General features: G+C 38.1%; 1 protein-coding gene across 5 annotated transcripts in view; it reads left to right on the plus strand.

The window, feature by feature from the left end:
• Positions 1-15,603, plus strand: part of NBEAL1 (neurobeachin like 1) — a 77,569-nt gene that overhangs the window by 24,518 nt on the left and 37,448 nt on the right. For 2 of the 5 annotated variants that reach the window (XM_058840406.1, XM_058840407.1), the window contains exons 8-20: positions 378-463; positions 2,004-2,310; positions 3,190-3,296; positions 6,653-6,739; positions 8,173-8,256; positions 8,902-9,000; positions 9,103-9,683; positions 10,359-10,491; positions 11,083-11,202; positions 12,377-12,680; positions 13,577-13,662; positions 13,975-14,064; positions 14,995-15,163. In XM_058840406.1, coding sequence (XP_058696389.1) covers positions 378-463; positions 2,004-2,310; positions 3,190-3,296; positions 6,653-6,739; positions 8,173-8,256; positions 8,902-9,000; positions 9,103-9,683; positions 10,359-10,491; positions 11,083-11,202; positions 12,377-12,680; positions 13,577-13,662; positions 13,975-14,064; positions 14,995-15,163 — 2,253 coding nt within the window. Of the gene's footprint in view, positions 1-377; positions 464-2,003; positions 2,311-3,189; positions 3,297-6,652; positions 6,740-6,882; positions 7,003-8,172; positions 8,257-8,444; positions 8,505-8,901; positions 9,001-9,102; positions 9,684-10,358; positions 10,492-11,082; positions 11,203-12,376; positions 12,681-13,576; positions 13,663-13,974; positions 14,065-14,994; positions 15,164-15,603 lie in introns of those variants that run through there. The other 3 variants (XM_058840408.1, XM_058840410.1, XM_058840411.1) reach the window with 3 other exon arrangements.

The following is a 15,603-nucleotide window of genomic DNA, read 5'->3' on the forward strand; positions in this document are numbered from 1 at the left end:
AATTTCTCTGAACTTTGTCACACTTGATAACTGGTTGTGTGTTAGAATGTCCTTCTATTTCTCATTAGTATGGACAAAATTGGCTCATTCTTACATTATGAATCAAGAGCAAAAGTTGTGTGTGTATAGTTCTGTCAGCTGGCATGGGAACTTCATGCAAGTTGAAGGTGTGGCCCTGTGAATTCTTGGTAAATGTGGTAATGTTACTTTGATAATGCTGGAATTGGTGTGTTTGTGTCTGAGTTATATAAAACAAAGTGGAGATGATACAGTTGAATTTTTTTTTTAATTTGTATGATGGCAGGGAATAGAGGAGGGGTTTTTTATTATTTGTTGGTGGAGGTTTTTTGAGGAAAATCTCCCTTTTATTTAATCAGAATGTTTTCAAGAAAGTGAACATCTCAAGGAAAGCCTAAAATGTTGCCTGCTGCATCTCTTCGGAGCTATTGTGGCTGGTGGTCAGGTAAGGATACTCTAAACTTTTCAGCTGCTGAAACCTTCAAATGCATGTTCCTTGTTTAAGACTTTTAAATACTCCATAACTTGTAAATGAGAAGAATTTATTATCCATGAATAACTATTTTTCTCTTAGGAACTTTGGGATCATTCTGGGTAATAACACCTATATGCTAAAAGCTGGGTCCTGATTTCAAGTAACTGTAGAAGTTTGCTGTTTAGAATAACTACATGTTCATATGAACTTACTATAATATTAAAAAAAAGTGTACGACATTAGGAATTTCCACCTGCAAAGATGTAAATTTTGCATGTGTGTGTGCATGTGCATGAAAATGATCTAGCTTACATCCCAGTACTGAAGGTAAGCTGTTTTCAGTAGAAGGCATGGGGCCTTTACATCTTGGAAGCTGTTTTAAAGTCTTTGGAAGAATATGAGGAAAAAAGGGTATCCAGCAGCAGCAAAGCCAACATCCACTTTCTCACCTGATTTCTGTCATGTCCTACTTAGTCTGGTCACAAGCAGCTGCTACTTCTGATGGTCTTAAAGGGAGTGTTTTCAAAGGTTGCCAGGGAGCTGCAAAGCCAGGCTTTGCTCTGACAGGGAGGACAGAGGAGTCTGAGCCGGATGGCCAGCAGCAGTTGACCTGACCAGCAAAGGGAGCGATCCCACTGTACCCAGACAGGGGAACGGGAGCAGCTGTGGTGGCTGGAACCAGGATCAACCAGCCCAGCTCACTAAACAAGTTTGTGGTGGTAAAGCCTAAAGTCAAGCCAGGAGGTCTGGTCAGCACAGCAGAGTAAGGGTTTGCTCTACTGGTGATAACTAGAGTCAGTCAAGAGGCCAGAGGTTGCCAGCGCCATCCATAGCTGTGAGGCAGGGCTAAGGTCAAGCATCAGTCAAGTCAGTGGGTCAGGTTCAACACATGACATGGCCAAACATGGCCATGGCTGCAGTGAAGACCAAACAAGGAAAAGGTTGAGAGCCAAATCTTGACTACAGCTCCCTACAGAGGGCAAAGAGTCTTTGACAGGGCTTCTCAAAGCTCACCACAAGCCTGGACTCCTGTCCCTGAGCCTATCAGGGCAGTCGGGCCCCCAGGAAGAAAGGTGAGGAAAATGCATTCAGGGCCCAGGCAAACATTTGCTAGTTATTGTGTTCTTACAGCGTGATTTAAAGTATCATAAATCTGATAATCTAAAATGAGAACTCAGGTGAAGGTTTGCCTCAAATTAGCAGTTAGTCAGGGCGACCTTATAAGAATGCTATTACACATATTTAAATTATATTTTCTCTCTTGTATAAGCATTCCCTTTGAAAAAGGGAGCCTCATTAAGTGAACAAGTTTGGATGCATTTCATCTGTAGCCATCAACATAATCCAAATAGAATGTTTCTTAGTTATTTAGCAACTACACAGAGTTAGTAGATATAATAATGCATATTGCCCAGTTCAGATAACTCAAGTAGGTGCAGTTGGTTTGAAGAGGTTCAAATTCTTCTAAATTTATTTTTCTTAATAATTTTTTTGTCTTAATGGGTTTCAGAGGAATGCTCTTCAAGCAGTATCTCCTGCCACCATGGAAGTCCTGATGCGTGTTTTAGCAGACTGCGACAACTGGGATGACAGAAACCCTGAGGAAGTGAGCAGGAAGGCAGAGCTTACTCTGAAGTGCCTGACAGAAGTTGTCCATATCCTCCTAACCAGCAGTTCTGACCAGCGCCAAGTCGAGACAAGTACAATACTGGAGAACTATTTCAAGTTGCTTAATTCAGACCATTCAGCCTTACCTAACCCAAGGCGATGCAGGCAGTGGGAGAGCAGATTCATAGCACTACAGATTCAAATGCTGAGTGAGTACACAGTTCCTTTCAATATTTCTTGATAATAACTCTGAAGCAAAAAATATTGACTTGGCTAAGCAATTGAAAAATTTCTAACATTTCTTCTTATATATTTCTTCTTTGATCATTTACTAATTAAAAAAAAAACAACAGAAGAAACCATATCAGATTGCTGCCATTTAACCTGAGTGTCAAGGTTCATAGACAGAAAGTCTCCATCACAAGAGAAAAACTTTGCTAGGCAAGAGGTGCCTTACTTATTATTACTTACTATTCTGTAATAAAATAGCCATATGGTACTGTTCTGTGATAGTTTGATTTTCAAATGGCATTGTTGTAAACATTGGCCAAAAGTAATAGCCTGAAAGAGTTTGGTATAAGTTTTTGGGTTAGAATTCAGGTGTTTGAGTTTTTTCCATTTTGATGTTCAGTGTGGAAATAAAGGGTTTTTTTTCCCATCCTTCCAAGAAAACTGAGGTATAGTGCTGTGGCCATGGAGAATGCTTACAGTGTAAGGCTGCTGTAGAATGCAGAGTAATTGCTTGTTGAGGAAACAAGTGTTCATGTGCTGTTAAAAAAAAGATAATGCTGCTTCTGTACTCACAATTGGCAATGACTTGAAACAGAGGCCCAAAGCAATCAAAGATACTCATTAGCTGAAATTTCTCCATAATACTAGGCTGTGTGGTAATTTTTACAGTGTCAAAATGTTTAGCTTTAAGGCCTAGTGATTTGTTCTTAAAATGCATTTCATTCTTGATCAAAAATGCAGAGCATATAATTTGTCTAATTTTTTCCTGATGTTCTTTACAGAATGTGCAGGAAAAAATGCTTAATGGATTTGGGAAATATTTTGTCTTTGATGCTGGTTCTGTTTTAATTTTATAGATACCATCACAGCCATGTTAGACTGCACAGATAGGCCTGTTCTGCAGGCAATTTTCCTTAACAGTAACTGCTTTGAACATCTCATTCGACTGTTGCAGAACTGTAAGGTAAGTTCTCCCTTATCAGCACATTTTTAACAAAACCTGCCTCACATTATTACTAATGAAGTAGAGGTGTCTCGTGTCTGTAGTTAAAGCAGTGAATACTTACTTTGAGTCCTGAGGAAAATACCTTTCCAGACCCTGCTCAGTCTCCAAAATCTGTTACTATGCTGTATCTTTGAATCACTGCTAAATCTTTTCTTACCTATTAAAATCTCTCAGATGTCAGCCTTTGAGTTAAACACAATGACCTCTTAACAGCATATCTGATCAAAATAAAAATCAATCTCCCCTACTTTTTTATTTGGGTTTTTGTTGTGGGGGTTTGTTTTTTTTGTTTTGTTTCTTTTATATTCTATCACAACTGCTGCGAGATGGAGGTCTGAATTCAAATTTTAGAGGAATGTTTTTCCATTTAAAAAAAAAAATCTTTCTGGTGTGCCATTGTAAGTGTTTCAAAATATTTGAGTCCTGTGTGTGGCTGACATAAAACATGAGCTCAAGCTGTTAAAAATGTTCCTCAATTTTTTTTTTTCTACATAGCATTTTGGGTTTTCATCTCAACCACAAATGGTCATAATTTTCAAACTTCCACTGATTGCACTCATTTCATTTTTCCCTGTGTAAAAGAACACAGATCTGATGTAATTCTCTGAAGTATTTTATTTCTCTTTTTGTGCTATATTAGTGACATGTCTGTTTTGAGCTCTTCTGATGCTAGATAATTTAATGCTAGCTACAGCATGCAAATTGTTTCTAATCCATTTAGATTTTGGATTAGAATGTATTTCACTGTAGTGATGAATTAAAAATAAATGTGTTTGGATTATGTCCTAGTTGTAATTATAATCAGTGGCAGAATGCCAACTGACTTGAAGTGTTTTGAATAGTCTGTAGTTTTAGTATCTCCTTCTGAAAATATATTGTTTGACCTTTCCATCCTCCTGTTTTTGGGTATCTCTGCCTATTTTTGTACTAACCTGTACTCCATAAGAAACTTCTTTTTTAGTTTCTTCTAAAATCATCAGCAGTGTGATGTTTACCTCTTCATGGAGACTCTTAGCATGACTCTTGGCTACATGAGACTCCTATTTTTTTCTTGCAGCTGGCTGTTTTTATTCTGCCTGTCTGTATGTCACAAGATATGTTATTTTAAGGTTTTTTCCAGAGGTACAGTCTCACCTATCACTGCGTTGTTTAGAGATCTGTTCTGCCAGTTTGGTACACAGTGTGCTTTTTTAGCCTTTTGCAGGCAAAATACCTCCACAGATGAGAAGTGGGAGAGATAGAGGCAGGGCAGGTGTTGCAATATATTTGTGCTTCCAGATATACTGTGTCTCCATTCTTGTTCAAAGCCAAATAGCAAAGATTGATTTAGCTGTGGAATTAGGATTTCTCCTTATTAGCTGAGGGTGGAGATCTTAGTTCTAGATTTTATTCCTTCATTTTTGAAAATTGCTGCTGGGTTCCTAAGCAAGCTGTGTGTGGAAAGCATGTTCTGCACCTTTGCGGAGAGCATGAGAGTCCATACACGTATCTGAAACTCAGGAAGCTCTTGGATCTTCTGCAAACTTCAAATGCAAGTAATTTCTATGGAAAGAAAGGGTAAAGAAAATTCATACCACTGTTTCTACTATAGATTTCCCAAAGAGCTAGGGGTGTTCAAGGCTGTATTTCTACTCATACTTCCTAGTCATTTGCAGTATAACAGTCTTCTAAGATGTAAATCCTTTTTTTCCCCCATATTTGCTGGTTTGGAGGCTTATGGGCAAATTGTCTTTCCTTAACTATGCTTTAGGGTTAGAGATCTACACAAAAGCTTTTCAAAACTGTTTGGTTAAATTTTGATGATCAGAACGTCACTTTTTGCCAGTGATATCCAAAAAGAGGGACTATAATTTAGAGGTATCAGGAGGTGCTTGTTCTGTACTGAGAGTCATTTAATAAACTGGTTTGTCAATGCTGAATCGTTTCTCACCTATTTGACTCTCTCAGAGGTCAGACTTTGAGCAAAGAACAGTGACCTCTAACAGTATGTCTGATTAAAAGAAAAAATGTGATTTTTGAATGGATTTTAAAAGGAAAAATTAAAACCATGTAGACATAAGAAGAAATCTATTTTTACTTTACACATGCCTTATGAGAAATGAAGTAACACGTGCCAAAAGTTTGATGGACTCTATTTTTGCATTGTCTGCATTTGCTTTTGTTTAATGTTCTTATTCTTGCTAATGTTATAGTCCTCTGAGACATATTATAGTTACTCTGCATTGTTAAGTGCTCCTGACTGTGATGTACCTTTCAAAGTGTTTCTAACGATGTGCTTTCACACCTATGTAAATCAGAGTAGTATCTTGAGTGTTGTCCTTTGTTTTGCCCTAATTTATGGAAGTTGATTTTTGGGCTGTTCCTCTTCAGGGAGACTAAGCTAGCAGATAATAGAACAAAGTGGGGGGGGGAAAGAAATGCTTAAGTTTTACCCACTAAAGGAAATGGTTTCCTTTTTTAAAAAAAGAACTTTTAAAACATTTTGATCAGGGTTTTTTTTATGCCTCAATAGAATCTTTAAACTGAAGGAGGTAAATTTGAGTTCTGATGATGTTACAGCTAAGTTTGGCATGCAGATTGACTGCAATTGGTTATGAATTTGGGTGAGTTTGAAAGTGTCAAATACAGGTACTGACTAGGAATTTAGCTGCTGAACTCAGAGCAGTTCCTCAGCTGATGATGCAGTATAGGTGTATGCTAGATTTAAAGCTATTTGCTGTCTGATTCTTAGGATGATGGCAGAGATATTTTGCCCCTTTTCCTGTCCCAAAGACTCTGTGCCCCAGAAATTCTGCTACTGTGCTGTTTGAAGATGAAAATATTCTGTTTAGGTATCTTCAGCTTTCATCTAGGGTGAAACATAAGTGGAAAATGTTGAAATATCTGTATCCATTTCCTTGTTAATGCCCCACTCTTGTCTTTATTTCTTACAAGTAAATTTCTTGGAACTCTGTCATGTTGCATATTGTGAATGAAATCACAGTTGCTAAGCCAGAGACGAGTATAAATTCCAGATAAATCTCTGTCTTTGTCTCAGTGATGACATATTTTCATTTCTTTTTTTCTGGGGGGGAGGGAAGAAGTAATTAGTTTTTAGAAAAAATAAAGTGTAATCTTCAGTATTTTAAGAATTATCAGAAGACTAATACTTGGACAATTGTCTTACCAGAGAGAGAAAGCTTTATTTTTCCCTATTTTTTCCCCTTTTTTGTTTTTGTATGTGAAATACAAATCTAAGGCAGCCTCCACAGACTAGGCTGCAGGTAACTGTTTAATGCAATTATTTCCATTATTCTTGTCTCTGTTTCTAACAGCTGTTTTTAAATGCTAACAATAAAGTGGCAGACAAGAGTGAGAAAGACCTTACCAACAAATTACTGACAGAAATGAATGAGGACCAGGTACCTACCTAAACTGTATTTTGCTTCAGTTGAAGTCAAGACACAATCACAGGAAAATTGATTCCTGTGCTTCACCTTAACCATCCTACTTAAGCCTTCTGCAGCAAGATGAACTTATGATGCTGCGCAGATCAGCATTTCCCATCACTGGAAAATGATTTTTCTGAATAACAGATTGAATTCAGCCAATGTTTATTCATCTGCTTCGAACTGCAGATATTGGTGATAGAATGAGCATCAGTTATACTCCTTTTAAGGAAAAGGTGAAGTACACGAATGGGATCCAAATTAATTCTCTCAACCTGATGGTGATTCTTTTTCCCCTCCTTTTCTTCTTTTTTGCTCTTTGTCTCAGCACTGTGGTGTTTTGGATTCTGGGGCTTTGTTTGTGAATCTCAATGGTTGTGTTTAGTGTCCTGATTCTTTGCTTGTCATCAAGAACAGATGTTCACAAAACAATGGACAGGCTGAATCAGGGAGGTAGGAATAGCCTGTTGTTTCACTTTTCCCAAATACTGTAAAAAGTTTCAAATGCAAATTTTTGTGTTATTTTTATAGTAGAATTACTTGTTCTGATTAAAAATGTAAAAAATGCTCTATACAAGGGATGGTTATTTACAAATTGTGATTTTTAACTAATAGCTTTAGCTTTTTTGGATACAGCACAATGCTCTAACTGCATGTAAATGTTTCTTCACATCTAATAGTCTTCTGATTCTTGACATTTCACTTTCAAAATATGTCTGAGGTGCAAGTAATATTTCAGAGATGATGAAACAGTATGTTTGTTTGCGAAGTGTTGCTAATTAGGTTTACTGATGGATGCGAAAGAGTGCTCTAACATTTTTGTACTTAAAACCAACATAGAAATATCAATATAAACAAGAATTATAGAAAAATACCTCGAAATATTTCTTAAATTGGAGAGAGAGGTGTTGAATCAATGTAATGAGGCCATGGGTGAGGTAGTCACCTGACTGTGCTGGTGTGACTTATCTCTAACACTTTGGGGGTGTGTCTGTGCTGCATTGGTTTGCAGGGCCTTGGATGAAAAATAAGTCACTTTATATAAACTGCAGATGCTGATTTTCCAGCAGCACACACACACTGCAAGAGATTTCCTAACTGTTTTCCTCCCTCCCTCTTGAGGTTGTCCATTAGACGCATGAGGAAAACTTGTTTGTCCATCAGAATATTTGAGGTGCAGTTTGTGTTGCGAATGCTTCTCTCCTCTTGAAGTCTGTGGTTAGTTGTCTACTGTGATGTAATTCCTTGTAGGCTGTGGGGTTTGAAATTTTCACTGGTGGGGTGATGATTTTTGAAGCATGTTACCAAACTCTTGGTTTCCTTTCTAGCAGGAGGGCACAGCACAGATTTTGGAGCTGAACTGTCTTTGCATGTTTGTACATGACTTCTGTACCTGCTCCTTTCAGGTGTTTCAGGGACACCTGGACTCCTTGGCAGTGTCAACCATTCAAGCCCTCACAGCAGTAATGCACAAGTCTCCAGCTGCAAAGGTAACAGTGTCTATGCAGAGGGCTGTTCACAGCTTCTTGATCTTGTTTCCAGTTAGTGTTTTTATCACAATACCTTGATGGATCTTGCTAATGGAGATGAGCAGATTGTGGTCACACATTCATGCCAGATAGGAATAGCTGATTCACATTCCTTATCCTTTTATATGTGTCTGATGGCTGGACACTGAGTCATCTTTCTGCCAAAACTGGAAGATCTGAGTATGATGGCAGTTGGAACCTTTGTAAAGGTGATTACTTGTCCCATGGATATATAGGGTAGACTTAGTGGGTACTTCCAGGAGTTCTCAGGCAGCTGTTTGTGTTGTAGCTTTATATGGCTTTAAACTAAGCCAGGACAGTATTGCTGTCCAGATGGTGGTTATGTCATTGCTCTGTGCCCTTCCTTGGTAGTTATTCTTGTGATTTGGTCATTGGATAAGTTGTGGTTAGTTTGTGATTCTGACTGGAAGCCCAGCCCATGGAAAAATAGTATATTTATTCCTGGATTGCTGACTTCGTTGAATTTAACCCTTGGCTGAATGATTCCCTAGTCTTGGCACAGTTAAAGGGATGTGACTGTGCACTGGAGGATAAATGAAGAGTGGGAATTTCATTTGTTAGTGAGACTGGAATTTTTATCCTCAGGAGGTCTTCAAGGAGAGAATTGGGTATGCGCACATGTATGAGGTACTAAAATCACTGGGTCAACCTTCACGGGAATTGCTTGAAGAACTCATGAATATGGTGAGCTGTGCTTGCTTTGAAGCAGGAATGCTTACATCTTTCAACAGTACTTCTGGCCCTGTCCTATTGTATTTCATGTCTGAGTTCCCTGCTGTTTTTCAGGCTGTTGAAGGTGACCACATGGCTGTTGGGATACTAGGCATTAGTAATGTCCAGCCCTTATTGCTGCTTATCCAGTGGCTTCCAGAACTAGAATCACACGAGCTGCAGATTTTCATCTCCAATTGGTTGAGGCGAATCTGCTGTATCGACAGACAGAGCCGTGCCACGTGTGTCAATGCTAACATGGTCATCCGTATCATCGAGACCCTCAATTCCCACTCGGTGCTCCACAGCACTTGTGCAGAGAACCTGATTGCCCTGCTGGGCTCCCTGGGCAGCCAGTCCATGGGCTCAGAAGAGCTGCTCCAGCTGGTGCGGCTGCTGCGGCCGGAGGAGCCCCGGGGCGCTCACCCGTACGTGGTGCCGGTGATGCGGGCGCTGCTGGCCATGGCGCGCAAGCAGGGCCTGGCCAGCGCCCTGCAGTACTTCGACCTGCACCACAGCATGGCCGGCATCGCCCTGCCCGCCATCCACAGGTGGCCGGGCTCCGCATTCTCCTTCAACGCCTGGCTCTGCCTTGACCAGGACCGGGTGGACCTCGGCACGACGGGCAAAAGCGGCAAGAGGAAGCAGCTCTATAGGTACAGTTACTGTAACTGCTGCACCCTACAGATGTAGGCCATCTGTGCCCTGTGGCGTCTGGTAGCCCATGACGTGTGGTGCTTCTGCTTGTCTTCACCAAAGGCAGTACTTAATGCTTAGTCTGGGAAAGGGAGAGCTTTCATCTGCCACCACAGCTGAGTTCTGTCACAGAAATAACGTGTAGCTTTTCTGTTTTAATGGCTTGTCATCTACAGTTTCGAAATCCATAACTTCAAATAGTGGTAAGGTTCATTGCTTAAACAAAACACCATTAAAAACTGAAACCCAATCCCTCCAACCCCCCACCCAAAACCAGAATAGCCTTCACACAGTTTGTTGTAAAGGTAATGAATTCTGGATTTGTGTAAGTGCACAAGTGAGAAGGCATCTTCATGGTGCTTAAATAGTGCACGCACATTGACATGAATGCTTCTTGATATAATTTAACTTTTTGGGTACTAACAGAAACAAACAAATGTCTTTTTGGTCTTCTGTCTTCTTTTTTTTTCTTTTTCTTTCTTTTTTTTTTTTTTTTTTTTTTGATAAGAGCAGTAACAGTCACATAGTAAATATTGGACCACCACCAAACAACTTGAGTAGATTTTCCTTTTAATGAATGTATTGTTAGGTGGTAGTTTTGATGAAGCAAGTCCTTGATTGTGTGTCTTTTGTAGCTTTTTTACAGGAAGTGGTATGGGGTTTGAAGCCTTTATTACGTGCTCAGGAGTATTGGTGGTTGCTGTGTGCACAAAGAGAGAATATGCAACAGTGATGCTGCCTGACCATTGTTTTTTTGACTCTCTCTGGGTAAGATTTGATACTGACAAACACTTTGTTTAGGATTGTATTGTTAGGTCAGAAGTCAAAATCACGGTTTTTTGATCGTTTTACAAATAATCTGTTTTATAATATTGCAGTAATTCATTGGATAAGAGCAGATTTAATCTCAAGTCATGCAAGCAATTTTCACATAGATTAGTTGTTGACTGAACTAATTTATGCATATGTATTAAGCATTTTTTGTTGATTAAGCTTGTTACAGCATTAGAGGTTTTTTATATTAAACTAAAACAAGCACAGGTGGCTGCAATGCTGTGCAAATAAATTAGCTGTGGTGCTGTTTCTGCATTACCCTTTCCTGTTCCTATACTTAAGCACTGATGTGCATTACTATGAAAGAGCTGTATCTTTCTCTTCAAAAACCTGTTTATATGTAAACATTTCATTTACTACTTCAAAATGGAAGCAGCAGGTGCTTTTATATTCTTGTTGATGCTTTGGATTTATTTTCTTAAGTGCTTTCCTCACCAGCTTAATAGAGAGAAAGCTAAATAGTTTCATATAGTAATTGCACTGCTCTTAATAATGACTTCATTTTTTTTTTTTTTTGTTAACCAGCACAACATAACTATTGTTCATGTGCCTGGAAAGAGGCCCTTTGGTCAGAGCCTTGTATATATCTATGTCAATGGACAGCAGAAGGTCTCTGCCCCACTTCGATTCCCTGCTATGAATGAAGTAAGTTCCCTTCTGAGCCATACCTGATAGGATGAGCTCTCATACAACAGTGAGAGTTCAGACTATTGCTAATAATGTTCAGCTTTGGGTACTGTCCAGAATGTCATTTGGAAGTGTAACTAACCATTAAGTAATGCTTGTTTAGTCATCTCAGTTTATAAACAAAACAAAAAACTCTGCCAGATGATACTGATTAAGTCATGGGGTTTTCTTCAAAATAACTGCCTGAACATATTGACATAATTATTATTACATCATAATAAATGGCAGCTCTACTAGTAGGATTGATGTAACAGTACTTAATGAGGAATATTCCCTGTTACTTTCAGTATTTTCATTTCTTTTTATTTGTGTTTTCTGAATGTTTCTTTAATATGTTATTCCTTTCTTCCTTTGGTAACTGAACAAGCACTTTATGTGCTGTTAATCTAACCATTTTGGATATGTACACATTTAGCAATACACTAGCTATCGAAATGAGTATATGCCATGTTTAATTTCCTCTGTAAGCTTTGTTCATTCCTTTTGGGGAACAAATTTATATTAAACTGGGCTACAGCACCCAACATTCTTCCCTCTTTTGTAAGTTGTAATTTGGTATTTGTTTAGTATGTTGAGAAAACAGTTAAGTTGGATGCCGTAGTGGTAAAATCAGTATAAAACTTAAAAATGGGAATAAGTGTAGTTTTCATTTCAAGATAAAACTCTGGTTTTTTAGCTCATCTGTAGAATAAACATTATAAATCTTATGGTAACTAAAAGTAGGGCAAGTAATTTTACCATGAGAGCATATGTTTGAGTGGACTAACTGATATGAGAAATGTACAGTAGCAGATACGCTGGACTAGAATTTTGGAATATAATCCAGAAGAGGAGTATTTACAGAGGGATATCTCAGGAGTACTGTCTTTCCTGGCTGTGCTTCTGCTAGAGATCATGCAGCACTTGAAGTAACCACACTGCTCTTAGCTGGAAAAAGGGTGTTTCTCCTATTAAGAGAAGCATATACTCTGGCTTTTGGCCTACTGTGATGGATTGCTCATTTTTCAAGGCTTGACAGAACTTGTTGCTTGTGGTTTCATTTATTTAGTTCAGATTTGCTACATGCAGGCTTCAGATTTAAAGCTTAGACTAACAGTGTATGTTTTATTCTCTTCCATGTGTGACTCTCCAGTCGTTTACTTCTTGCTGCATTGGTTCAGCTGGTCAGAGAACAACAACTCCTCCTCCATCTCAGATACCAGATCCACCTTTTTCCTCCCCAGTCATGCCCCATCGGACATCGCTTGGGGGCATTCTCGCTACTGGAAGTTGGGGTGGGGTGCTTGGAAAACCAGAGTTCATCACCAAAATGATCTCAGCAGGGACTCAGGACAGTGAATGGGGGTGTCCAACATCTTTGGAGGGCCAACTTGGATCAGTTATTATCTTTCATGAAGCATTGCAACCTTCTCAGGTGAAAGCATTATATTTAGCAGGTAAGTGGTGATTGCACTGGTTTTAGCAAAGTAAAAGGAATGAGTTATGAACAAGATCCCACTAAGCTTTGCTCTACACAGACACATAATGAACAGCTTGCAATCCAGAAGAGCTGCAGATCTGACCTAAGTGAGAGGGCTTTAAAGCAAATAAGCTTAACATTTAATAAGAATGTTATGAAGTTTGATTTTAAACTGTTATATTTGCATAGGCTCATCTGTTTATTGTATGTGCAGACCTGCAAAATTAAAATGTTAGATAATAATTTCACTTGTAAATTCCTAATTTTTACTACTGTTTGCCTACGTGTATTTACAGCTGAGACTCTTTAAAAGTGCTGCCCTTATTTGTTAGGCCACTTAAAGGTGATTTATGCTTGAGGATTTTTCCATAAGAATCAATAATTAAGCAGTTATTTTAAAGAAAATACTTGGAAAGCTACATTGTACAGTTCAAAGTGTGAAAGGTATGAAGTTCCATAATGACTCAAGGTTGTTACAGATTGGCATTAGAACACATTAAAACATTTAATGGAAATATTTCCTATTGCTAAACAAAACTGTCTTGAAGGTTACTCATTTTCTGGGCATTTAGTCTGGATGACAGAGATTATATGAGATGGGTATTTGTAAAGACACATGAGTGCTGTTGGAAGGTATAAAAACACCTTTGTGTAGTTGAGCTTTTCATGTAGAATGTGTTCCTTTTCAAGCAGACCCTCTTAAATGAATGATTTTAAGTTGTAAAAACTCTACTTCAAAGCATGTCACAAATTGATATGGTTCAGACTACTCTATTTGTTCAGTTTGGTAGTATAAAATTTGTAAAGCGCAACTTTAAGAACCAGTGGGCTTTAAATATATGTTACATGATTTTATATACTTTTTTTTAATAGGTCCAAACTGTTTAACTCCATGGAAGTCTCAAGAAGCTGAAGTAGCAGATCTCCCCAGTAAGGTGCTGCTTCATTATACACCAAAGGTATGAAACAAAACATAATTTCTGTTTGACTACACAGTGTGCATTACTTTCAGTGTTTGCACTGTGGTTTTTATGGGAAGATGAGCAGTGAGAGCTTTCTTAAACTGTAGTCTTGTGCAGACATAGTAGGTTTGCCAAAAGGATGGAATTACCTTGTACAATAAAGAATGTCAAATCTAAAATGGCATATATATTCTAGGGGTTTCATGTTGTTTAAGTACTTTAATATCAATAAATCGGCACAAAATCTTGTGCTCAAGCATCTGTAACTTGTTTCCAGATGATATCATGGCTTCTTTATTTGTTTATCAGGCCTGCAGAAACCCAATTTGCCTTGATCTGTCTGCAAATCTTTTACATGGAAGGCTAACTGGAAACAAAGTAGTGAATTGGGACATCAAGGTAAATGTGTTGTGAAGAGGCAGAACCTGATGTAAAAATGACAATGGTTGTGTGTGTTCATCTAACTTTTGGAATGCTGGAAGTTATTATCATAATGCAAAATATATTTAACAGATGCAGCATGCTTTTGTACTGAAAATTCATGGGCTAACGCTGTAACTGGAGTAGTGTTGCATTTACATTAGATTTATTGAGAACTTAGGAGGCCACTGCTTTTACTGTCACAGTACATGAAGGTATTTTGTGGTAGCTGACTATTCTTCATAATAAGGTTGAATGCATGTTGTGTATCGAGAGCATTTTGTCATCTCTAGGGAATTCTGTCATGGTTTTCTTGCTGTCATAAGCTGAGTTAAATTAAAATTAATATGGTTTAGTTAACGCTTGTGACTTGTCAGTAGAATGCCACATTTTTTCATCTTGAGGAAAATGTATGAATAAATAAGGTCTGCCTTCTTTTCCAAGAACAGTGAACAATTGACTGTACTTAGGAGACTTGAATTTTAAGGAGAGGCTAGAAATTAATGTATATGTAGAGTTATTAAAAAAAATAAAAAATTATTATTTTTAACTACCTAAAGTTGAAATCTTGCAGGAAGATGATTAAAGCAGAGATGTGTATAATCTTTTAGTCTTACTGTTTGCTGCAAGTAACATAGAAATCAAAGAAATATTTTTCAAATATATTTAGCAGAAGATTCTTCCTAAGTTTTTGTATCCTTCAGTTTCCAGTGTTTATGTGGGGGCAGGACAAAGGAAATGTAAAAAATGTACTTTCAGAACAAGAGCTGACAGGATGGCCCATGTGTTAGTGGCCTGTGAGACATTCTAATTTGTTTGTGAGTACTCCTGTATGCTGAGTAAATTTTTGCTATAGTTAAATGGATTTTATTTATGGTGATGTTTTTCCTTCCTTTTCTCTTGATTCAGGATATGATCAACTGTATTGGTGGAATAAATGTGCTGTTTCCATTGCTGGAGCAGATCAGCTTTCTTGGTGGACAGATGTCTGAGAAGTCTGAAGGAGAGAGTCTGCCTTCAGAACTAGTAACTCCTGTAGAGGGTGACTGGGTGGTGTTTTCATCCCCAAAGGCATCAGGTAGGGAAAGTGAAGTTGAAGTGAACCAATTTTTAAGCTTGATTTTACAAGTCCTTTTTTGAATGGCAGAAAGCTGTTTATTCCAGAGTATCTATGTAAAGTTGGAAGGCTCTGTCTGTTCCTGGATACCTGACATGGATACTGAATACCAGGAGTTCAGCACTGTATAAAAAATAATATAACGTATTTCAAGTATAGATATATGTAGTAGCATTATTTTTCTTTTCATTATTTACTCTTATGGGTGCCAAGGTATGACATTGTTTTAGTTTCTGTTGTGATTATTATGAGGAATGATGTTTGATGTAAAACTTACTAATATCAACAGGAGAAGCTATCCTACAGCTTGAGTGCTGGTTCACACAGCCACATGGGTACAGCAGCAGCAGAACTGTGCTATTTAGTCTTTAGCCAAACTTATATTTTCTTAATAAAATATT

This window comes from Poecile atricapillus, chromosome 5 (assembly GCF_030490865.1).
Source record: "Poecile atricapillus isolate bPoeAtr1 chromosome 5, bPoeAtr1.hap1, whole genome shotgun sequence".
In the NCBI taxonomy this organism is placed as follows: domain Eukaryota; kingdom Metazoa; phylum Chordata; class Aves; order Passeriformes; family Paridae; genus Poecile; species Poecile atricapillus.